The sequence below is a fragment of the Sipha flava genome, unplaced genomic scaffold, assembly GCF_003268045.1.
Source record: "Sipha flava isolate LNK unplaced genomic scaffold, YSA_version1 1_pilon_pilon, whole genome shotgun sequence".
NCBI lineage: Eukaryota > Metazoa > Arthropoda > Insecta > Hemiptera > Aphididae > Sipha > Sipha flava.
In genome coordinates, this window is record NW_020272783.1 from 3,594,083 (window position 1) to 3,621,048 (window position 26,966).

Here is a 26,966-nt window from a genome sequence, read left to right on the forward strand (position 1 = left end):
GTAGTCGCCGTTTCGACACGTTCCATCTGTATGAACATTTAACTGTTATGTTAATCGCGACCCCCAAAATCGTGTTCACGTATGACGCCGCGACGGTCGACTCGTCGAACACTCTGTACAATAATATGCGCGCGTAATTCTCTATCTACGGTCATTGAAACGAGCGGACGGCCGCGGCTGTCACACCGCCGTCGAGAAACCACTGTGCCACCTCGTGCGGGCCCGGAGGTCTTCAACCTCCTTGAAACGGACGCACGACGCGGTGGGGAGGTTGTTGAACTACACAGAGAGAGATAGATAGAGGGAGAAATGAAAAGGGAAAAAAATGGTAAATAATAAAAATAAAAAGACACCAACACAATTGTGCGCGTACGTGTGCGGCGGTGGGGAGCTGTGATAGCGCGATTTTTGTTATTTCTTTTCATCGGCTCCGGCGCGTCACGGTGAGCGAATCAAATACGTACTGCGCGCGTAGCGTACGGCACCTATCTGCACGCAAGCGATGCTCGCATTTGCACGGCTCACGGCGGCACACTCGTTTCAGGTATAGAGAGAAAAAAAAAATATATATAAACCCCATTTCGCGGACACGCACCGGCCGTCCGTCCGATTCCGTGAGTCGTCCGTTTGTGCGTGCGTGCGCACACGTACCGATCAGGGTACACCCGTGACATCCACGGCAACAGTCGACGTGTAACGCTGTTGTTACGCTCAGCGCCGGACGACGACGACGACGACGCGCGCGCGCCCGCGCACACACTGTCAACTCGCGCAATCGCCGATCGGTTTGTTGTTGTTGTTATTTTTGATTGCTTATCCGACAGGACCTACGGCACCAGCAGTGATACGACGACCGTAGCGGACACGACCTGCGTTTCCGGGTGCGCGACATGCGAATGGATCAACGTCGTCCGTCTTAAAACCGCGACCGCTTTCCGCCGAACGTCTCCCTTGTGACGTGACATAATAACAGCGTAAGAGGTCGGTATTGACCGTCCGGTAAATGTTAACTGTTGCTAAACGTCCGTCTCTCGTTTTGTAGCATCACCAGGAAGAGTGCCGGTGCTTAGCGACATGCTCAAATTCATTCGCGGCAAAGGCCAACAGCCTTCGGCCGAACGCCAGAAGATCCAAAAAGATTTGTTCGCCTTCAGACGGGTAAGTACAAATTGTTTTGCGCAATGTGTTGGCTTTTTATTTTCTCGCCGTAGTCCGTTCGTAAACACGGAACAATAATGTGGATTGTTTTGACTGTTTTTTTTTCACTCTGTTCTCAACTGATACTATAATCAATGTTTACACGTTGGTTTGTTGTTTGTTTAACTTCGTAATGAACAATACAAACAAAAAACATTTTTGTTTTTTAAATCATACACGCACCTGATTTACACAACAAATAGTGTGATTCATTTGAAAATAGATTATTTTCGCTTAGCATTTAACTGTTATCAGTGGCATTACATTCATACTAATCGTTCTTCATATTTCAGACTTTACAGTATGGATTTCCAAACAAACCAACAGCACTTGCTTGGGACCCATTATTACGTGTTATGGCTATTGGCACTTCAACTGGATCGATTAAAGTGTATCCTTTATTTAATTTAATTATTAATATTAAGATCCTCGACCAAATTATTGATACTGATTTTTACTCAGTAATCACATGTTTTCCCCTATGTTAGGTTAGTAACAATTTAACTAAAAAAATGTAAAAGTGTATTTTTCTTGACTAAACTTGTGTAGATTGGGTAAAACTGGCGTTGAGTTTTATGGTCACTTACCATGTTCTGATCAAGCGATTACCAAGTTATTATTTATTCCTAATCAAGTAATTATTATTATATTACTTATGATTAAGATTAAAATAAAAATATTTATTAATATTATGCTAATAAACGTTATAAATAATTTATTTAGGGTCGGTTGGTATCATTGTCTGACGACAACAGTCTTCATTACTGGGAAATAAATGACATGGCCATTGATGAAGTCCAATCATATCTGTTAGAGGGAAAGTGGGTGTTAAAATTATTTTTAATTTGTAGATGAATGTTAAATGATGTCAATTGATAATTTAAATTTTAACCTTTTATAGACTTAAGCAAATATCCTCAATGTGCTTGGAATCAAGTTGTGAACATTTGTTACTTGGAACTGAAGGGGGAAATATTTTTTTTATTGACTTGTCTACATTTGAATTGTCGGATAATATTATTTATCAAGATGTTGTGATGCAAAAGTATGCTTATATTATGTAAATAATATGTTGAAAATAAAATTTCATTCACTTTTTAAATTTTACCATAGGGTTACAGAAGAATATAAGAAAAATCCTGGTGCTGTAGAAGCCATAGCGGAACAACCCGGAAATCAAAATCATATTTTGATAGCTTATAATAGAGGGTTAATTGTTTTATGGGATCGTTTGAACTCTGTGGCCGTAAAAGTAAGATAATGAATTTTTTTTTCAAACCTAATCTTAGTTTTAATTTTTAGATCTCTGTGCTTGAATATATTATCTGAATTTATTAGTAAATATTTTGCTTCTCTTTATTTTTTTTTTAGACTTTTGTAAGTAGTCAGCAAGTAGAAAGCATATGTTGGGAAGAAAATGGAGAAAGCTTTTATTCGTCCCACAATGATGGGTCAGTTACACTTTGGAAAATAAATGAAACATCTGATGAAAATGAAAATACTAAAACAATTTATGGACCATTTCCATGTAAACCAATTCCTAAAATTGTTTGCCAACAATCTGCTCAAGACCTCAAGTAATGTTACCTTAATAAATTAAATATATGTTATAAATGTTATTCATTTATTTTTTATTAATTTTTAGTGAAAAATTATTAATTTTTACTGGAGGGATGCCACGAGCATGTTATGGTGACCGTCATGCTGTTACTGTACAATTAGGAACTGCTAAACATGTAGCTTTTGAGCTCACTTCAAAAATTATTGATTTTTTTACAACAACTGCTTCAGTTGATGAAAAAGGTAATATGAAATTATTGCACCAAATTAATATTGTTACTATAGATTGGTAAATTATTTTAGGTTGTAGTTTCCTTATAATTCTTGCTGAAGAAGAAATAGTTGGTATTGATTTATCTACTGAAGATTGGCCTTTGATTCAGTTACCATATCTTGTATCAATTCATGCAAGTGCTATCACATTTACTACATATGTTTCTGATTTAAATGAAGACTTATGGAATAACATAATAGCTGTTGGAAACCTACAAAATGAAAATAATTTTTCTTCAAATGTGAGTTTAAAATAGCATTAAATTTTTAATAGTTATTAATTATAAAAATTGTATGTCTATTTTACTATTTTAAAAAAATTATTGTATTTTATTTAATACTAGGAATGGCCTGTTGATGGTGGTGAAGCTAACATTGATGATGAACAAAGCAGAGACCTCTTAATAACAGGCCATGAAGATGGTTCTGTTAAATTGTGGGTTGCAAATGCTACACCGTTACTTCCTATATATGTGTTCAAATCGTCTTGGGTATTAGTTGGCGATGATGCTGATAATCATTCCAGTAACAGTGTAGTTCCAGAGGAGGAAGAAGAAGAATGGCCACCATTTAGAAAAGTTGGAAATTTTGATCCTTATTCGGATGATCCTCGATTAGCAATTAAAAAAGTTATCCTTTGTCCTCGGACTGGTACAATGATTGTTGCTGGTACAGCTGGCCATGTCATAATTTCTAAATTTAATGAAGAATCATCTTCTAATGAAATAAAAGTAATATTTAAACATTTTTCAAACATTTGAAAGATTTTACTCATATTTTTATTTTATATTTATAATTCAGGCTGTACAAATGAACGTTGTTGGAGAAAGCTTTGTATGGAAAGGTCATGAACGTTTAAGTTTAAAACAAACTGGAGATGAAACTAATAATAATAATGGCAAAAATATGACTTGTCTTACGTTTAAAGCTGGATTTCAGCCTTCGTCTGTTTTACAAGTATATCCTCCAGCATCAATTACAGCTGTTGCTTTACACTCAAATTGGTCTTTGGTTGCTGCTGGTACAGCTCATGGTCTAGTGCTTTTTGATTATTATCGACAAGCTCCAGTGTTGACAAAATGCACTTTAAACCCTAATGGTTATTATTGAATTACAACTATTTAAAATATAACGTTTTAAATATTTAAAAGTTTCTATTTTTAATTTGAAGATTTGTCTACTGCTGGAGATACTCCTATATCCAGAAGAAAATCATTTAAAAAGTCTTTAAGAGAATCATTTCGAAGACTACGAAAAGGAAGGAACTCTACTAGAATTGCTAATGATAAAAAAGGAGCAAGTATCACACCTGATAAAAAAAGAGAAAAGTTAGTTTTTTATTATGGTCTTCATAACAGTTATATATTATATAATTATATTTTTAAAATTATTTATTTTAGTTCTGGGACTTTATCTCCAATGGAAGCACGACCTGTAGAACGAGCAATTGAAGCTAGACCAGTTGATGATGCTTTAGGAAGTATGGTTCGTTGCTTAAGTTTTACAAAAACATTCATTGTAACAGGTATTTCATTATTTTGCATATATGTAAGTTCTATTGAAATTCCAGGTTTCAAATATCCTTATATTGCTGTAATGTTTTTTAATAAAGGCAAATTAAAAATAAATAAATAAGTAAATATAAAATATCCTAATATTAAGCTAATAAAAAGCTTAATATAATAATATTTAAAATAAAAATTGTCTGGGTAATTGTCTATGTAATTTAATAACTCCCTAAATTCTTTATTTTTAATTAAGAATGAAACTATAAATTAATATTAAAATTAAAATATAATTTTAGTATTTTTAGTATACAAGGTAAAGTTATATTTTAATTTTAAGAATTTTTAAAAATATTTATCTTAGTACAGTACTGTATAGATACTGGATAACTTGAAAATCTGAATTTTTGTGTAGTCATTATTATAAATATTAAATATTATACCATTATTATATTTTTAATATTGATTTAGCATCACACATTACTCCAACAATGTGGGCTGGTACCAATAGTGGTTCTGTATACATTTTTACCATTAGTATACCACCAAATGATAAACGAAAAGAAAGACGAGTTACTGCCCAATTAGGAAAAGAAGTCCAATTAAAACACCGTGCACCTGTGATTGGAATCACTGTGATTGATGCAGAAAATCGATCAGTCATTGAAGTCCAAGAAAATAGTACTCCAGGTAAACCTTTAGATATTTGTGGTCCTCACAAGGTTATCATTGCATCCGAAGAACAATTTAAGGTATTTTATTTATTTTAAAAACTGTGAATTTATTGTATTAAATTATTTTCTTGTTTTATTTTAGATATTTTCTTTACCTAATTTAAAACCAATGTGCAAACTTAAACTAACAGCAGCTGAAGGTGCTCGAGTTCGACGAATGTCAATGGCTTATTTCAAAATAAATGATTATGCAGAAAGTTGTCTTCTCTGTTTGACTAATTTAGGTGAAGTAATAGTACTTAGTGTACCAGACCTCAGAAGACAAATACATGCTGCAGTTATTCGTCGAGAAGATATCAAGTATATTTTTTATTTATGAATGTATAATATATTTGTATTAAAATAATTTTTATTTGATTTTCCAGTGGAATTTCAAGTTTAGTGTTCACACGCTATGGAGAAGCTTTATATTTACATTCAAGTAGTGAACTTCAGAGGATTTCTGTATCTGCAACTAGTGTTACACAAGTTGATTGTTCTTTAAACTTACCTGATAGAGATCGAACCCCACAGAGTAGATCTATTACGCCTATTAATGGGTATACTGATGATGAACAAGAAGATTCTCCTAAAGTAAATGGTGCGTATTTATTTAAAAAATGTGTGTAGGTAACAACTAAGGCTAGGATTTTAATGATCCTAAAAACCTAAAAAAAAAATGACCTTAAAAATTGCCCAAAAGATAAAAAATGATCTTAAAATACTATAAAAATGTATTATTAACTATTGATTAATATTTCGGTACAAAATTATATAAATTATAATATGAAAAAATAGCAATAACAATTTTAATTTATTTAATTTTATTTGTATAGTTTTCAAAAAAATTTCATAAAATCAGATGAGTTAATTTATGTAATGGTATATTTGCACTTTAAAATTCTTAGTTCAAATTTAGATTAAAACTAGAATATCTGTACACAGAATACATTGGTTGTGTTAAAGAAGTTGTTTGCTCGTTTCATTTTTTGAATACCACGTAAATGTTTATTGCGTATATTTTGCTGAAATGTATATTTTTTATCTGCTGCAACTTTAACTTCACAGACTTTGCAATATATCATTGAACCATCAGCGCTAAATTCCGAAACAAAGACGCATATGAATAGATTGCTATGATTTTTGTTTCGGCATATTACACAAATATGATACGCAATCCAAAAGTAGTGACACTAACTAAATAAGTATTTAACAAAACCATATGTATGTACTTTCCACATCCCTTGAAATTTAATTCACACATAACAATTAACAATTAAGATAACTCGCGGTATAAAGATTATTGTTGTAATATATAAGTAATATTATTAGCAATAGCGAGTTTTAATACACTATCTTTATAATTGAAATATTGAATATGATATTATTTCTGTTAAAAATTTAAAATTTCTATCGACAACATCTACTGTTAACTAAAATTTATAAAAATATTACCCAGATTTCAAAAAATTATAAAAAATATAACGTTGAAAAAATGCTACAAAATGACCCCAAATTCAATAAAGTACAATAAACGCAGAAAATGCAATATAAAAACTATATATTTGGTCTTGTAGTTGATGAAATCACATTTTGTGTTTGATAAGCTATATCCTGTAAATCCTAAGAAAAATATGCAAAATCCTATACTATCCTAGTCCTAGTAATAACTAATCAATTAATTTAATATTTTTACATTAATAAATAAATTTAATTTTTTTTATGATACAGGATTAACAAATGGTACACAAGAAAACGGCGATAGTAATTCACAGTTAAACAATAGCAATGATCTTTCTGTTGGGGATATTACAATTGATTCTATTAAAGACCACTTAGGAAAGTAAGAAAATCTACCATGGGCTTACTTAATTATATTCTTAGCTTTATATAATAATACATTGTTCATTTTTAGTTCAAATTCCAATTTGAATTTAACATCAACATCAAACAATGTTGAAATTAATAACCATCAGAAAACCGTCACTAAACATGAGTTATCTTCGACTACTACAACTACTGTGAAGACATCAAATTCGACAACAGTGATTACTAATGAAACTATTACTGTTGACAGTAAGTCTAATTTTTAATTAGCGTTAATAACCACTAAAATATAATATAATATATATTTTGATAGTGCTCTTAGTTTTTGTTTTGTATTTTTGTTTTAATGATTGTGTAGTTACGTATTTGCACCTAAATAGTTTTTTTCGTTTGTCAGATATATCCACAAGTTTAGTTGTAGAAGATGATCCATCAACACAGGCCAAATTTGAGGTTAGCCAGTCCTAAAAAAATATGGCTAATATGTAAACTTGTACTTTAGTTTTCATTTATAATTGTAATAAGCAGATTAGTCAAATTTCTTCTTAAATTGTTTGTGCATTTATGAGCATGCCCAAATTGCTCTTTGCTAATTCTGCATAGGCGTGTGCATGAGTGCAGTGAATGTTGCTTTTGCTGCACCTGACGATTTATTTTTGATTTAGTGGGTTGGTGGATATTTATTTGAAAAGCATACATAGAATGAATAATTTTTTAAAATATTAAATTTAAAATTTAAATAATTTACAAATATTTAACTTTATTCAAATTATTATGAAATTCAAATTATATTGTTTATCAATATAAGAAGTTGAAAAATAAATGGGTTTTATATTGACGGGGTAATCCAACATACAAGCTAGACATACAGATTCAAAGTAATACAATATATTGTAAGACTATTAATTTTATGTAATTTCTATAATTCTTTTATAATATTATGATAGTTATTAATTTAAAACTATATATAATATATTTTATTATATTATATATAATTATGATTATTTTTTTATTTACTATATTTCTCAATTTCATGATGAGGGAAATAAATGGGCTGTTTATTGTTTTGTTGGTTCGGTTAAAAATGTGGTTAAAAATGTATGCTGCACTCTACACAAAATCCTATGCACGCCTATGTAATTCTGCTACATATTTTGTCCAGCTTACAAGTAGTATCAATAAAAATATATTTAAAATGTAAAAAGGTAGATTATTGGTGTGGGTGAAATAACTGACCATAAATTATTTTAAGCCAAGGAGTATGGATTATAGCTGTCAACTAAAATTTGTATTTAACGTTAACTTATACATTGAATAGAAGTCTGATATAATATATATTTATATATTATATGTGTTATGTATGAATTGATTCAAATACCTATTATATTATAAATTAAGTTTTTATAATGAAAACTTCCTTCAAAATATTTAATTGGTGCAAGGGTGGACTTTAAAATATAACTAATTAAAAATGTAAATAAAGAATTCATTATAATATTAATAATATATTAATAATAAGTATATTTAAAGATATAATATCATGGGTGGACCATATAAAAAAACTCATACTGATTTGTCTTTATATATTTCACAATACAAAGAAAATACCAACAAATTTTACATGCCCTTATATAATTATAGAGAGAGAAACAACTTTTATTTAAAAGTTAGCTTGCCAAAAGATAGCATAATATTCAATATACAAATAAATCAGATTATTTGAATTTAAAGTGCAAATAAATTTATTAATTTTTTGTAAGTAAATAATATTATATTTACTCATAAAACAGCTGTAGTGATTGTACTCTGTTGTTTAATTTTAAATTTATGTAATACTGTAAAAATTTAAATTTAATAATATATAACTATCTAAGGGTTTTTTAATTTAATGGCCACAATATTATATTTTTAAATAAAATCATATATAAATGTAATTCAATTACATAAATTATAATATATAATAATGATTATAATATATTAATAAATAATTTAATGTTATCTTTGGAATACATTTAAAGGATGTAAATGTTTGTGAAAGTATACATCTGAGTTGATATAATATTATATTAATTTTAAATTCTTAATGCTCTCTAAGGATTTATTAATTTAAAAAAGGATTATGTTATTTTATTACCTTAAATTGAGTAATATTTGTAAAAAAAACTAAATTAAATAAATATCGTGATTTTATTTTTTATTAGAATTTCACAGTCATTTACAATTTTTTCATATGAATAAATATCCTAAACAACTAATAAAATTATTGTTTTATATTGATTAATAACTATTATTAAATAATATGTTATAATAATTTACTTATTATAATATTATACTTATTATTATTTATATTTATGTAGAAGCTTTTTTTATTCTAATTTATGCACACATTTGTTAATATTTACAATATTCAATATATATATATATATTTTTTTTTTTTAGATACTTAAGGCTCCTTTAGCTCTTATGGAAGACCTGGAAGTAGAGACAGCTGCATAATGTGATAACTAATAATGCGTGTGCGATTAACTCGACATATACTCAATGTAAATGTTATTCGCGACATATAAGTCTAACATTAAATTCTTAATATTAATTTTTTAGTTATTAACTACTAACAAATATAAAACTATTAGTATGACAAAAATGATTTTTGTACCTGTTTTTCAGGTAAAAGTCCAATATTCCTATCGCATCTTTTATGTTTTTTTTTTTTTTTTTACACTAAATATATAATGTCATAAAAATTGCACTTATACAAATTTTTCACCATTTTTAACTTGGATTCATTTATGGTGTTTTAGAGAAGCATGCTAAAATAAAACTATTTTTTTTTTTTTTTTAGAAAAAAATTACACTATTTTCATGACATAAATTTTATAAATTTTAGATTTTGATAAATTATATTATCTATATTCTTTTATTGTATTTAAAAATAATATTATTTTTTTTATATTATATTCTATTTTCTCTGGAGTTTTCATTCATTTGAATTTGATAAAATATTTTATATTCATTTTAAATGGTAGTAATCAAGTAGGTATGATAGTATTGTATGTATTAAGTAATTTTGATCATATGTAACTCAATTAAAAATTCTCCACTATTTTCAAATAAGATTACTCTATTCTTAATGTTGCATTATTACGTTAAATAGTCAAATAAAAAGGATACAATATTTTATAAATGTTTTACATTCAGTGTGTCATGCGAAGAATTAATTGATTTAAAAAACATTCCATTATACAATTTATATTAAAACTATTATTTCAATTCCTAAATTGTATGAGCACTGTCTAATTTTTAATTATTTTTTTACTACTCAGTGTTTATATTTCATTATGTTATTCGTTTTTTCCGTTTAGATATGGTGTAAAAATTAAATATAAAGATCTCTTGCAAATATGGAGTTTTATATTATTATTTCTTTTTAATCAGAAATGTTGTTTGTAAATATTTTAGTCAATTATTTATTATAATTTTTATACCTAATAAATTAAATATATTAACAAAATATTATTTTATATAATTGAACAGTTTTTATATGTATTTAATAATGTTTAATTTTTTATATCATATGTTCAATTTGTCATTTTTTGGCCAATATACTGTTTCTAATTAATATTTTATATATATATATATTTATATGTCATATTTCTATTTTCTACGTGATTTTTATAATGTTGACATTGTCTTTTTTTTGTTAAACTTGTATGTAGTAATTACTTTGTAATTTACTGAAGTTTACTCTTTATTAGGTAATCTACAATTAAAAAAAATCTGGCTCTCAAACTGAAAATAAACAAAAATTTTTGTTTTAAATCATTCATTAAAAATGTTTAAGGTGATGGTATGTACTATAGGTTTAATATTGATAGTTTTTAAAAACATTTATTTTGTTTTTTAAAACAAATTTTATGTAACCCATATATACTTTGTAAACACCAACTTTATTATAATACAATTTGTAACCATTTTTAATAAAAAAAAAAATCTGTTTTTTTTGTTTGTAATGTGGCTACCCTTGTTGTTTCCATAGCAACCCTTTAGCGCCCTGAGGCGGGTCAATAATTAAAGGTGGAGGCTATAATTGCAGTACTGCAGATGACTGGGAAAAATATGGTAAAAATAAAAATATTTCATAAATTATTTGTTATTGGTAAATTATATATTTTTTAAAACCATGACTGTTGGGAATCGTTATTGGGTGGCTCTGTTTTCTCAATTACTTGTTTTATCTGCTAGTGTTATTTTGTTTTTGATTCCAATTTATCTGCTTTGGAGTCACATCACTTTTGAGCAAAATCATTTATCTAATTATAAGTAAGTACATATTTACGTATTATTGATTAGAAAATAAAGCGGTATTAATTACTTGTGTTTCAAAAGGACAATAGTAATTGACTTGTTAGAACATTATGAAGATAAGTTACATGTTTATTGATGTTGATTTGATTTAAGTTGCGTCCTAAACTTTTAAAACATAATTTAATAATTGCATATTGAAAAACTATGCCAGTATCATTTGAAAAAATTAATTTATAAGCCATTTTTTGATGAAAGTAATTTTTGAATAATATTGAAATAAAAAAAATTAACTATAAGTATTTAATAGTAATTACCAGGGCTAAAATTTATATGCAATAAAAAATTGTAAAATATGCATTTTATTTATCAAAATATGCAAATATATGTATTAACATTTTTATAGGGTAAACAAAAATATAGGTTCAAAAAAAATATTTATTGAAATACATCAGTGGTTGGCTGTTTGTCATAATATAATATAATTGAAAAATAAAATTTATAATTCATATTCACTGCGTGTGTTACATGCTATGATCACATACTTTTTTAAATTTTTGAAAATGAATGATCGGCGATTGTATCGTAGTATGGCTTTGTATTAACTGAAGCTCCGTTCAACGTCACATGATGTAGTTGGCAGATATTTAAATAAATAAATTTGTCCTGGTGTTAGGTTACAACTGAAATTGTCCTCGTCCGATTTTCCATTTAATATTTTATATATTGATTATAGAGTTTTAAATCCTTTATTTTTTAGTAAATCCAAATATATTTTGTTCATAACTTTATAACTTTTGTTATAAAAATAAAATTTATGTTTGATAAAAAAAAGAAGTTTTATATTTTAATCGGCAAAGCTAGAATTAAATACTAAATATTAATATAAATTACGAAATATACCATATAACATTAATTTTTCGCATTCTTATAATCAAAATATGCAATAATATTCATTTTATCCAAAATATACAAAATAAAATTACCACCATTCAAATCATCATGAGATGATTCATGGACATTACCTACTGACAAAATCAATAATTAGAAGTCGCAAAAAAAAAACATGCTGTTACATACACATCCTATCCTTGGTAAATACTAATTATTTGAAATCAATATTAAGTAAAAACTATAATATCTATGACCAAACGTGAATTATGAATAATACACTATTCATTTTTATGTAGTTTATCTATTTATATTTATCTTAATTAATTATATTCTAGATGTCAAATTATATTGACTTGGTAATTTGTCTTATTGTTAGTGACGTTGATAACCTGTCAATAAATACAATAGGCAAGTTACGTCCGAGAATGTGGGACACAATTAGCTTATCATAATATGAGAAATTCTTATTAAAAATTTGTGTAGGGTACCAAGTAACATAGTGTAAGCGAAAATAGTTTAACAATTATAATTGGATTTGCAAATCAATTTTTTGAAATTCATTAATTCTTTGATATAGACCTCATGTGGTTGCATTAATATTGGCTCGAGGAGGTAGCAAAGGAATACCGAAAAAGAATTTAGCAGAAATACAAAACTCTACATTACTCCGAAGATCTTTAGACACCATTAATAAATGTGGACGTATGAAAATAATCCTAATATATGTACATTTATATATATATATATATAATATTAATACATTTATTTAATTTCAATTTCAGTGTTTCAGGATATTTGGGTGTCAACAGATGACAAAGAAATAGCTGCTGAAGCTGAATTAGGGGGTGCCAAAGTTTTTCATCGTAATGCAGCAACAGCTTCAGACGAAGCAACATCACTTAGCGCGGTTAAAGAATTTAGTATGTACCATCAAAAAGTTGACATTTTCGCCGTGATACAGTGTACCTCTCCATTTATGACGGTTGAATATCTAACTAGAGCCTATAGAATGGCAGTGCATCAAAAATTTGATTCTGTATTTTCAGTAACACGTAGCCATAAATTACGTTGGAAACTTGATTCTGGTAAACTTTACTGCTAATATTTTCTCAAATGATTGTAATGTATGATCAATTTTACTTAAGTTATGGTCTTTAATAGATGGTCAACTGCAACCATCTAATTTCGATGTTACCAAACGACCTAGAAGACAAGATTGGGATGGTGAATATGTGGAAAATGGAATGTTTTATTTTGCGCACAAAAAACTTATTGTAAATAATAAACTCCAAGGGGGAAAGTAAGTGTTTTACTTATTTTAAAAGGCTCATAGATATTTAATAAAGTAAGTAATTTATTTTTAGATTGGGTGTTGTTGTTATACCTATGAATAGAAGTTTGGAAATTGACACACCATTCGATTTGCAAGCAGCTCGCCTTTTAGCTCCATTATTGGATACATCGAAAAATACTACTGAAAATTCTAGCCAAATTACCAAAAAATCACAAGTCAATTGAAAAATATGAGGCAAATAAGTTCTTTTATTGATTAAAATGTAATGTATTTGTAAATATTATTGTTTAAAATGTAAAGATTTTAAAAATAAAGTAGACACCAAAGTACACAAAAAGTATACAAATGTATTATTATAAACATTTTTTATATTTTAATTATAATATATTGGATAAAAATACTTTTAATAAATATGATAAATTAGTAACTACAGTTGATATTTAACTTCATACATAAGTATATATGTTGTACCTACTATTGTTTTTATAGTGAATAATTGGATTAGAAATTGTTAGATATTAACAGTAAATTTGAATCACATTTTTTTTAAAAAATATCTATTAATTGTTGTATAAAAAATTTAAACATGAAGACTTATTGTTTAACTATATAATGTTAGCGATAGGTATTTTTAGAGATTTGCATATCATATTAGATTCGACTAAATTGCGGCAAGTATATTTAACATTAGTAGAATCGGTCATTAACTATGGTATAATTGGTTGGGGTGGTGCGTTCAATAATGTTCTAAAAGAATTACAAGTCTGTCGAAATCAAATATTGAAAGTAAACTTTAATAAAACACTAAGATACCATACTGAAAATCTTTATAAAGAATTAAAATTACTTCCTATACAAAAATTATATTATAAAACGATCGTTATATCCTAAAAAAACATAATATGATAAATCCTAAACCACATAACATTAATACCAAGTATGCTAAAAACAATTTTTTAAAAAATTGGCTGAATAAAACCACTTCAGGTAGACATTTTCAAATAGTAGGTACCGAAATAATAAATACAATTTAATGATTATTAGATTTAGATGATTCAATATGATAATAGTAGGTGAATTGTTATAATTTATATTTATTTATGTATGTATATTCATTAGCACTTTTTTCTCTATTCTTAATTATTATGTATTTGCTTTCTATTTGTATCATGTATTAATGTAAGAACTCCTGGGCCCCCAACCTCAGTGGGGCCCAGTATTCATTGTATGAATTAAAATTAAATAAATAAATAAATATATCCCATATGTAGAACAACGGTATAGTGGCACGAAGTTAAGTAAGAAAAAAAACTAATACATTTTATAGAATAAATAAATAATAATAATATATATAATAATCACTAATTGTTAATCAGCAACAATTGTAGTTGAATTGAAATATAAATTTTGAGCTGAGCATGTTTTAATAATACATCTAAATGCGATAGCATATGTGTTTGTGCTTTTTTCTGGCAATAAGTAATAGAATAATGGAACATACGTCCATTTTTAAAAATATGAACCGTAAACAGTTGATAGAAATATTTTGGGCAACTATAAAATACACCATCTACAAATATTTTGTCACTAGAGCATAGCAATTTTAAATTAGAATTTGTAAAGTAGAATAAAATATTATTTGCTGTCTCAGTATTTGTAGTAAATCTGCTGGAAACAATATTATGTATTTACAAAATCCGAAAATGTTTTAATATTATAATATATATGTTATATTCTTATATACGTATGTAAATCTTCGGCGGAATCAATATATAAAAATATTCGGCGCAATCAATATATACAGATATTCAGCGGAATCGATAAACTCCCTTAAAAAAAAACTACACAAAAGTCGATTCTGAGTGGATTCGAAGTGGATCCGACATTAGATTAAAAAAAACTTAAATTTGACTTGTACATTTTAAGTCTGAATTAAAGAAAAAATTTGAGTCGCCCCTCCCCCCTAGAAGTAAGTCTAAATACGCTCCTAAGTCGTGAATACATAAACGAATAGTTATAATTGTGAATGGAACTTTAAGATTATATAATTACTCCGCGAAATTTTTTTCTTTAGTTGACATTTGCCGAGTCAAATGATAACTACATTAATATTTATTATGTTCAATATTGTGTAAAATGATTAAAACATTGTAGATTCTCTCAATTATGTCATACCAATAAATTTATAGAATTATCATAATACCAAATCCTGGTCAATTATTTGTAGTCAGTAAGACTACAAATTGACGCCCAATTAACCCGAGTAAATAAATATGTAGGCTGTTCAAAAAGTAATGATAATAATGATGCTGAGGAAAAATTTGTTGTAAAAGCTGCTCACAATGCATACTATCGTATATTCCATTATCTTATCTATCTACATGCCGAGTTACAAGTCGAACGGTGCAGTGAGTCGACGCTTGTGATCAAATGTATCAATTTTTATAACGTGTGTTAGATATTCGCCTATCATTTCTAGTATGGATAATAAGTCAGAGAAACGTTGTAACTTGAAATTTTTAGTGAAACTTGGAATGAACCGAAAAAATGTATATGAATCATTAACATCAGTGTATGGTGTCAAATAACACGCTGTCCTCCAAGGCCGAACAGTCACGACCGACTATTATAAATCGGGTCGGAAATTCAACAGCAATCGGGAGGTCATCAAAGCTGTGGAGGCACCGTGCAAAGAGTTCGAGAAAGATGGACTGGCTCGTATTTAAAAAGTGGCAAGAATGATGGAAAAAGTGAATTATATCAGAGGAAGATTACTTTGAAAAAGTGCATGTAAATATGGATGATTAAATATTTTTTTTATATAACGTTTTTATCATTACTTTTTGAACAACCTACATAGGTTGCACCTATGTAGGTGCACGTAGGTGTAGCACGTATAGAGTCCATTACAACACAAATAGAATTATACGAGTAACATTGGACACAGAGTATCTGTCTCATCGTTGCTCCATCCTCGGTGTGCCGCCAAAAAAATAATATTTAAATTTTGTTTTCAATATTAAGCATTTATTGCAGATGTAAACAGATTTTATTCTTATGCAATCAGTGCTCGACTTGAGGGGGGTCGCAGGGGGACGCATTACCCCATGTCATTTTCAGAAATTTTAGCGTCTCCCTACTATTATTACGCTATAATCATAACGTTCAGCCAGTTTTGGGGACGTTCTTTTTTTTAAGTAAATAGAGTCTCCTTTCTTTAATTTTGCCAAGTCGAGCACTGTATGCAATATCATATAAAATACACATGGGTGCCACTGATCATTGTTATATTAGTACTAGGCGCCTCTTTGATTATTTTTTTAAAAAAAAAGGAAGAGAATTATAATACTGTTATGACAGAAATGATGTGGACAGGTGCGCTATAATATATTGTACAGCTTTCGGTGTCGGATTTATCCTTAACGGAACCGAATCGTCGACATGCATCAAAACAACAACGAAAAAAAAAAACCACTGGGATCGGTTTGACAACGATTTAATTGAGAAATTATGGCGATGAATAACCGGTATCCTTGACCATAGTCAAATGGCCGTCAACGTGGACGTTTTACAGTGGCGTAACTATCATAGGGTAAAGCGGGGCAGTGCTCCGAGGCAGGGACATCCCAAGGTTTTTCGGGGCCAGGGGAAAATTAATTTTAGGGCCCTTCGACCATAATAATAAGATTTGATAAACAAAATACTCACTGAAAATAACAACATTTTTGTAAACGTATTTTTCCAAACTTTAACCAATCAAGTCTCTTTTAAATTGGTGTATTGCATCACGTACTTACTACATACATAATGCAAATATGTTACTAACCGCACCGGTGGAGGAAATTGTTTTGACTGCGTGACTGATCATGCTCTTACGCGCGCATTGTATGACTGTATAATATATATGTGAATGACGCAAAGAAGATAATCTTTGTTTCAATAACGGTGGTCGGCGACAATTTGTTATTATTATTTATTATACATCAAGATTTTTTGGGAGCCCCTTAAAAATATTACAACAATGGGGCCTGGGGCAAAATGGTCCCGTTGCAACCCCCCCCCCCCTCTGAACGGCCCTGATCCGAGGCCCCGGGCCTTGGAATCCTTGAACAATTGTGAAACTTGACTCCCTTATAATCATTGAAAATGTTGATAAATTTAATTAAAAAAAAAACTTGTGGTAATCTTATAATTATTAATGACTATTTGGGCAAAGAATATACATAATGTTATAAAAAAAATCACGACGTAAATAATAATGATCAATATAGGACATTAAGAATATTAATCATGGAATATTGAGAATCGATGGATGGTTTGTAAATTATTTTTACAACAATAATAATGTACAGAGGTTTGTTGATGGGGGATTTATGGTGACTCAACCCCCCCCCCCCTCGAAATGTTAACAAGAATTTAAAAACGTAATAACATTTAGATGATAGAAAATTTTCCCATAGGTCCTAAAGTATACTACACATAGGGCTGGCGTTAGGGGTGGGCTAATTGGATATACGCCCAGGGTGCTTGTTGAAAGGAGGCGCCTCAATGATACAATTTTAAAACTAAAAAAAATAGTAGGAATATAATTCTAGTATTTTATTCATTCTATTTACTATTATTTATAACGATAGGTAGGTATATAATAATTTAGTCCATTGATAATAAATTATTTTTATTGTCAGTCACCGTTCATAATAGCTATTTATTTAGAATTTAAATATTCATTGTATCAGATAACGATTTAAAATAAAACAACTGCTTATTATAAGGGGACGGGCGCATATTTATTCGCTCAGGGCGCCAATGACTACTGCCGGCAGTGCTGGATTTAACCAGTGTATCGCTTTAAACACTAAAAAAAATTGCCGCCTTTTAATATAAATATTTTTATGGTATAAAAAATGTTATTAATGCATACAATTATAGTTGTTTCCTTCATTACTTGAAATTTTAATGATGTAAAATAAAAATATACAACTGTTATAAAAATGCATACATACATTCCATATGAAAAACTTAATTATAAAAATATGATATAAAATACAATGATAAAAAACATGATAGTAAAAAATGCTTAAATAGTTCATTTTTAAATTATATTCAAAATTAAATAGTTAGTGCCTAGTACCCAACGGCTTTATTGAAATAGAACATTTTACTATCAGTTGGATTTATTTTAGTTCTAGTTACATATAATAAAAATGTAATATTAAAAATTATTTGCCGCCCTAAACACTAGCTTATATAAATAATATAGTGTTTACTGGGAAATACGGTACTGACTACCAGTGGCGAATGCTAACTCTGATGCATGGGCATGCTGAGTGGCGTATTTATGGGGGGGCAGAGGTACTGCCCCCCCTTGGGGCCTCTCCAAAAAAAATAAAAAATAAACTAAAATTCTTACATATTTGCAGAATTGGCTATGTTAAACATTCGCAGGGAAGTTGAAATTACTATTAATAAAGTATTAGAGGAGTTGGCCAAAAAATCGAGACAACTGGAATTTATTTTATAACAATACTTTATAATATATAATGCTAAATACAATATATAAGTATATATATATAATATTACATTATATATTTAGTTCAACTTCTTCCAAAAACTGCCATAAGAACGTAACTATTACAATATAATATATAGTTTATATTAATTATGTATAAACTGTGGACCCCTCACCAGAAAAAAATGAAAATACGCCACTGGGCATGCTCATTTATCATAATGTTTTATAGTTATATTTAATTTATAATTAATAAATTATACACCCATTTTTATTGATTTATTAATAAGACTTTAATTTAATATATATACAATAGCACTTACAAGTAAAGTACTTATTATGTACAATTTGAGGGGGAAAAAAATATATTCTATAATCAACGATAATATCTAGAGCTGGGCCAATACCGATACCCGATATTAGGATTATTGGTTTAATCGGGTATCTGTGTTCTTTTTCCGAACCGATAGTAGTCTTCTATTATCTATGGATATAATGCAGTAGCTATAAGTAGCAATAACAGAAAATATATATTATACTTACAATGTTACCAACTAATAATTTATAATAGTAACAAAAGTGGCAGTCACTGTTATTTTCATACTGGCATAGAACATGTTCTATGGTAATGGAGTAGCAGGCTGTGATTACTACTTTAAAATCACTGATACTGCTATTTTATCTCAACACTAGTAGGTACATTATTCTTAAATAATGTATGTATGTATGTATAACGGAATAAAGTTTTCAAATAATGACAGCCGATATGGATAGACTAACTTCGAAAAGAAAATAGGAAACTTTGCCATCTAAAGCTAATACATACCAAACGTGTAAACCACTATGTCATTGTTTCCTGCTATCTTTGGTGATACACCTAGTTTGAACGCAGATGTAAAGGGTGAGTGTTTCTTTTTCTTCTCATTCGCCTTTCTCCCAATTATCCTGGGTCGGTTACCCTTGTCCTAAACCTCCACTCTTCTTGATTTTCTTCATCCCCTACGCACACAACAACAGCCCTAATATCATTCTGATATGAGTGTTATATTATATACCACTCATATATTAGTGTTATTTATTATATTATTTATTTTTATTTCAAACATTTGAAATTATTTTTTTAGTAAATGAAGAAAATATTCAATCAAAATGGCTTCAAAATTCTAGCTTCCATCCAGAAGCTTCAAATATAACAAATGAAGTTATAAAGGATGATAATTTGAAAAACAAAGATCATGAGAAAAGTGTTAGAAATTCTTATAAATTATACAAAAAATTACACGGAAAAAAGAAAAAAAAGGATAAAAAGCATATTACAAAAATTAAACGACAAAAGTGAGTTATAATTTGATTGTTTATTTTTTAAATCATGAACGTTGAATATTTACTAGTGTTTATTGTATCTTGAAAACCTGTAGGAAACACATAGAACATATTTTAAATGATTGTGATTTTATTACAATTGATCGAAAACGGGAACCAGGAAATTTAAAAGTTGATAAACTATATAGACCTGCAGCTCCCATGTAAGTTAATTGTTTAAATTTATTTAACTATTGTTAATTATCTTTGATTAACATTTTTAAACTGACTTTTTTTTTTATAGGTTTCGTATTAGTAATAAGTATCGTGTTCTAGATCATTGTGGATGGGTTAATAATTCTTATAAGCAAAAACATATTAAACGTTACTATACTTTTAAAGAAAAGGATTATGGTGATGGAAGTCTTGAGGTACACGTTGAGGAAGATTGCTTAATACAAAATAAAATGTTAATTCAAATTCCTAAAAAAATCAATGAAAATATTGAAAAAGTCGAGTTAAGTTCAATAAAATGTGAAAATAATTTAACAACTTTAACAGCTGAATTTAATAAACAATTATCAGAACATCCATGTGATATTGATACATGGATCAAATTTGTTCATCATCAAGTAAGATTTTATTTCTATTATATTGTTCAAAAATACCTTAATAATATTATAATATTGTTAATTGTGTATATTGTATTAATATTATTTAACAGGAAGCTTTATATTCTTTAAATAATGGATATGGTTATAAAAAGAAACTGAACAAAAAAGTTATCATAGAAAAGCAAATTGCTATTTTAGATAAAGCACTTTCACTTAATTGTGATAACGATAAACTATTAGAATTAAAATGGACTCTTGCTGAAGATTATTTTACTCCTGAAGAAGTAAGGTATTATAAATTAACATTAAAATAAATTCTTATTAAATTCTTCATTTATTAGTTTAACAGAGAGTTAGTTAAAGAATTAGAAAAATATAAGTCCGGTAAAGCATTATTATGGAATTATTATATAAATGCCAACCAGAATTCTTTATCAGAGTGTTCAACTTCTACTGTACTTAAAAGATACTCAGATGCTATGTTTGCTTTAAGTAAAATAAAACGAGGTTTGCCATTGAGTGAGCAATTGGATATACAACAAAACATTATTGGTTAGTTAATTAGTAAAATTAAATTTTTCTGTGTTCTCCCTGTGGATAAACTGAGAAAACATGGAAAGCTTTATATTAATATTACTTATAAAAGTAATAAAAAATATAAATATATCTATTTCTTTATTTGATGTTTATGTTCTAGAACTGTTTATGAAGTGTGGGTTATTTTTGAGGCAAGCTGGACATTATGAGCAGTTGTTAACATTGATAAACATGTATTTTACAATTAGTATTAGCCGTTTTGATAATAATCTTATTGAAACATTTTATATAGATTCATCTGATGATATAAGTATGTAAAATTGTTTGTATACTAATTTTATTTTTAGGCAAAAAATTATTATATAAATTATTTACAGTTTTTGATGATAATTTGAAAACAATGCCATTGAATAAAGCGTGGTATCAAATTGAGTCCATAAGAACTTGTGATCGTTGGTTGCCTCTTCCTAAACACATGGCAGATGATGCAGAAGACCCCCAAAGAGTTGTTTTACCCGAAGAAATGGCAGAATTAGTTCAACCTTTAGTTATTCACAAGTCTGTCATTGAAAATCTTGTTACTGCTAGTTTTATTCTACTTAAAATGCCAATCTTACCTTTTCGTCATTTTGTTGCACGTCAAATAGGTATTCTCAAATGTCATTATTATTTAGATGATCTTGAAAGTATTCTCAGTAGTCTCTTTATGGCTCATCATTTTGAAGATTGTAAGTTACATTTTATTTCTAGATAAAAAATGTTTCATTAATATAGTAAACATATTCAAATTTTTTCAGTAAATGTCAGTGATAAAAAAGCTAGTAATGCATTGTTGGTGATGCTTAAGACTGCAATGCCCCCAAACTATTATGAAGAATCTATTTCAAGCCATACATATTCTAGATTTTTAACTACAGTTTTAAGACATATAACTGATTGCTTATATGCTATGGATTATATCGATGAAGCTAATATGTTTTTAGTTTGGTGGTTAAGGTTTGAAAGATATCAAATTATTGTTAAATTTAATACTGATAATAGTCGTTTGGTTTCTGAAGTAAAGTTATTGTTGGGAAAACCTCAATATAGGTAATATATTATTAAAACTAAATTAATTTTATTGTAAAAGTTTTTTTTTGTATTATAGAAATAATATCCCTCTTTTCATTGAATTTGCATTGTTAAAAAATCAAGTTGGCAAAAGAGATGATGCTTTGAAAATTTTGCAAAAATTAATTGATGGCCAATGTGTTTTGTTGGACAAAAAACCTGTTTATTTAAATGTTACTTATCGAGCAGCTTATACTGCTATTTATAAGAATTTAGTTGAAATATTAATTCAATCCGACTGCAAGTATGGTTTATTTTTCTTTGATATTATTTAATTATTTTCAATTTGTACAAAATTATCATTATAGAAAGTTATTGTATCTTATTATTTCTAGACAAAGAGCTTTACTAACACTTATAGCTCTTGCAAATGGAGTATTACCTGATCAAGCAAATTTAAATTTAACACATGAGGCAATGGTTATATTTGACAAGATAACTGAAGATCTATTAACTAATGAGGAACAATTTGCTTATTATGGCTTGCAATATAATTATTTACCACAGTTTTTAATTGAATGGGTCATTTGTCGTGCTTGGTTTTTGTATTTAACTATGAATGTACAAACTTCCGTAGCTATGCTTAAAGATGTAATTGAAAAAGTTAAAAATATTATTAAATTGAAGAGTTATCCAGAAAATCAGTGAGAAATTTTACTGTTGGTAAAAGTTCATATTATTTACTTATATTTATATAATTTTAGTGCAGCTGAAGAAATCTTGACTGAAACTATGATTGTAATTTTAAATTATCATTGTAATAAATCAAAAACTTATCATAAAGAATTGAAAATCTGTTTACGCAGTGCTATTTCAAAATATTCTCACAATATGCAGTTTTTATTTTCAATGCTTTGGAATGAGGTAAATAAAAATATTGTATCTATCAGATATAGATTTTTATAGAATTTTTTTCTAAGAATTAACTAAATATTAGTATTATTTTTTTATTTTGTTAATTGTAGTAATTTTTAAATTTTAAATATTTATCATCAAATTTTTAAAATTGATTTTCAATTTTATTTGAAAGTTTGACATATTTTTAGACTAAACCAATTTTAAAAAATTACCAACTATTTAAAAGTTAATATTATCTAATATATTGATTGATCTGATATACCTACTAAATAAATATGTGGCATCTTATTTTTTTCTTCCCCTATATTTCATTATATTTAATTCTACTTAAATATTTGCATTATACAGATCAAATTTGGAGGTTTTGGAACACCATTATGGCAAATTGAAAATACTTATGTTGATAATGGTAATGCTGAAAATTTGGAAACAGTTAGAATAATGTTGATTCTAGTAGGCAGGGAAAGATTAAGAATAGCAAGTGATATAGCAAGAAAACATTTGAATGATAATGAAAATTCAATGGATGTATATGGTAATATATTAAGTTTTCAGATTTGTTTTATAATTCAAAAATATTAATATTTGATAAATTGTTGTATACAAAATTGAAAGGTTGACTAAATGTATGAAAAATATTTCATGTGTTATGTTTCATCAGTTAAAAAATATATGTAATATGCTAACTATAACTTAAATTAAAAAAATAACATCCATTTAGTTTCAGAAAAAAATTAAATAAAATATTTAATTATAAGGCTTTATAAATGTTGAAGATTGATTTTTTTTTCCACAGTCCTTGACTTTGGAATGTGTTGATTTCAGTTATTCATATTGATTTAATCAGTTTTTATGAACTATTTTATTATTATTTTCAGTCTTCAATGTTTTCATTAAGAAGTAATATATATTTGGGATTTATATTTTTTTAAGGCCTTTAAGACCATCTTATTATAACAAAACCTCTTACATCCTTTTTTATTCTCCACTACCTCTGTCCAGTCCATATTTGTATTTATGTTCATCTATATTTGAGTATTATATTTTGTACATTCTATATAAATTTTAAAATAATGAAATATAAATGTTTATTTTAAAAACAGAGTTGTAGATTTATATATTTAATAATAATTTCAAGTTAATCACTATTTTACTAAAATAAAGGTTTTTACATTACACTAGAGTTTTTTGTATCTTAGAATTTTTTTTTTAGACAGTATTTTTAATTTGTTAGTTACAAAGTGAAAAGTATAGATATTAATTTTAGTAAATAAAGATTATACCATAATGAAATTGAGTAATTTTAAAATAAAATTATTAAATAAATTATTTTATAGTTCATATGTGTAAATCACATTTTATTTTGTATAAAACATAGGATTAGCCTTAAAATTAAATTATTTTTTCAGGAGGTGGAAATATTTTGGATTTGTGCAAAAATATGCGTAACTTGTTTGACTATTTTATCAGAAATCTTAGTGATATTACCGAAATGAAAAAGTGTCCAATGTTTTGGCGCCTTTATTTGCAATATATATTTGAAAACTCACAATCTGATTACAAAAAGTGTTATTATGAAGCTGTTGAAAACTGTCCATGGCATAAAGTATAATTAATTTTTTACTACATTTTTGTAATTATATGAAATATTATTAATGTATTTATTTCTAGTTTTTATATATGGAAGCAGCATTTTACCTTCCAGAAGAGTTGTCAAACATTTGTGACATTTTAGTTGAAAAGGAGTTACGAATACATATAACACAGGAGGAGTTGTTAGTATTAAGGGAAGATTGAGTTGCATAGATATCTATAAAATAATAGGTTTGTAAAAAAATGTTGACGTATTGTAAAATATATTATTTATTTTTTTTGACTTAAAATGATAAAGTTGTCTATAACAAAAATTTGTTTTTGTTTTTTTTTAAATAAATAATGGACGAAGTTGTAGCCAGTATAGACTCCCATTCTAAAGTTTGTTGATCCCAAGTAGCCGGAAACTTTAACCTTTATAGCCTCTCCGTAATTCGGTTATGGTCTTGAATAGCTCCATATGAGAAGGAGGTTTCGGAACGATTGTCCATGGGTTTTCATCATTCATTATGGTATACGGCACTCGTAAGCCAGTACTGTAAGTGAAAGCAAAACAATCATTATCATTTGACAAAATAAAATAAACGTAAATTGAACGTTTGATAACATCACGAATGCGATTGTGATAACGTCGCGATGCGGTTGGGATCAAGATTTATAGATTATAATCTATAAACCTTGGGGATAACATCACGTACGCGGTAACTGTAAATCTCAAAAAACCTAATGGTCGGTACTCGACGTGCTTAAAACGTAACACGCGGTCAATACAAACGAGGTACGGACTTCATAAACAACGATAATTGGGGGATGGTTGGGCACGGAACTATATAAACAATGACGTGTAATGATCGCACAGCCCAAACCGCGGATTCGATCAATTCTTTCGCGAGAGGAAAAAAAAGAATTGTATCCCACTAATAGGCGTGTCTGGACTTTTTTCGCAGAGGATGCAACCCTAACCATAACAATTCTTACTAACTCAATAAGGTTGTCTGAGTATAATTTACTCGGTCTTTCATTAAATGAGGGATCATATGCAAAAAAATAAAACTTACTAAGAGACCTTTTAAATACATCCATTTTGCTATCTTATCGTATCGACGAGATATTTTATCTGGGCAACCATTATATCTTTAATCGTGATAGTGATATAGGTAAATAATTATAGGATATCTGTATTATTATATTACTATAAATTAATAGATTATTATGAGTAATCACGTTGGTTTTGCAAAAAGTTGGTATAGGCTTGTGGCAGTGGCCGCTTCATCTCGCAGGGGGTGCAATTGCATACCCTGTCATTCCCGTGGACACGCCAATGATTCCACTTCTGAATTAAAAGTAAAGTAACAACAGAGAACGACAGTAATAACTCACGAGAGTCGCGTGACGTAGCGGTAAAACAGAAGGCCGGTCCGGTAAGTCCCTCGACAGCAAAATAAATTAAAAATCTATATTTTCTTATACAAAAATTAAACACTAGGGCTCTCATAAAAATTATAAGTACTATAGTACTGCGGTACCATAGGTCGGTTAGTTACCTTAGACCGGGTTTATTTTTTGGAGGGGGCGTTAATTTTTAAACAAATAATTTGGTGGTCCTGAACTAAATAAGACACATCGTAATTAAGTTAACTAATTATAGTTCCCCCTTCGTTGTCGGTTAAATCCGAAAAAAAAGCTTATTAAGAATAATTTTTAAATAAGAAATATACGGTTGTAGACAGAAATTTGATATGTGCAAGAATCAAATAAATAATTCCAATAGTTTTAGAATTGATGATTCTTTTGAACAAACAGAACTTACAAATTAATTTATTAATAATAATTATTGTTATTGTGGACAATGATTGTTGGTTGGGGCATGTAGTCCGT

The 26,966-nt window shown here is 28.1% G+C and overlaps 3 protein-coding genes across 3 annotated transcripts; all 3 read left to right on the forward strand.

Annotated features, from left to right (window-relative positions):
- The first annotated feature begins 340 nt into the window (after positions 1-340).
- On the forward strand, positions 341-9,608 carry LOC112681967 (lethal(2) giant larvae protein homolog 1). Its single transcript, XM_025552362.1, has 22 exons — positions 341-544; positions 825-981; positions 1,043-1,158; positions 1,491-1,588; positions 1,747-1,831; positions 1,921-2,018; positions 2,099-2,242; positions 2,311-2,449; positions 2,569-2,774; positions 2,843-3,000; positions 3,061-3,272; positions 3,375-3,761; positions 3,832-4,129; positions 4,202-4,358; positions 4,431-4,555; positions 5,007-5,287; positions 5,352-5,569; positions 5,635-5,849; positions 6,980-7,091; positions 7,164-7,324; positions 7,473-7,528; positions 9,515-9,608. The coding sequence occupies exons 3-22, from the start codon at positions 1,075-1,077 to the stop codon at positions 9,569-9,571; spliced, it is 3,291 nt and encodes a 1,096-aa protein (XP_025408147.1). The 5' UTR covers positions 341-544; positions 825-981; positions 1,043-1,074; the 3' UTR covers positions 9,572-9,608.
- A 1,545-nt stretch (positions 9,609-11,153) lies between these two features.
- Positions 11,154-13,848, forward strand: LOC112682113 (N-acylneuraminate cytidylyltransferase). The gene is made up of 5 exons (XM_025552606.1): positions 11,154-11,395; positions 12,849-12,973; positions 13,054-13,356; positions 13,433-13,571; positions 13,636-13,848. Exons 1-5 carry the CDS (start codon positions 11,256-11,258, stop codon positions 13,787-13,789), a joined length of 861 nt encoding a protein of 286 aa, XP_025408391.1. The 5' UTR covers positions 11,154-11,255; the 3' UTR covers positions 13,790-13,848.
- A 5,863-nt stretch (positions 13,849-19,711) lies between these two features.
- Positions 19,712-25,450, forward strand: LOC112682127 (protein NRDE2 homolog). Its single transcript, XM_025552625.1, has 15 exons — positions 19,712-19,975; positions 20,199-20,409; positions 20,493-20,600; positions 20,681-21,008; positions 21,101-21,274; positions 21,332-21,542; positions 21,688-21,837; positions 21,905-22,255; positions 22,325-22,616; positions 22,675-22,881; positions 22,973-23,281; positions 23,342-23,501; positions 23,844-24,030; positions 24,905-25,101; positions 25,167-25,450. The coding sequence occupies exons 1-15, from the start codon at positions 19,918-19,920 to the stop codon at positions 25,290-25,292; spliced, it is 3,069 nt and encodes a 1,022-aa protein (XP_025408410.1). The 5' UTR covers positions 19,712-19,917; the 3' UTR covers positions 25,293-25,450.
- Positions 25,451-26,966: the final 1,516 nt, after the last annotated feature.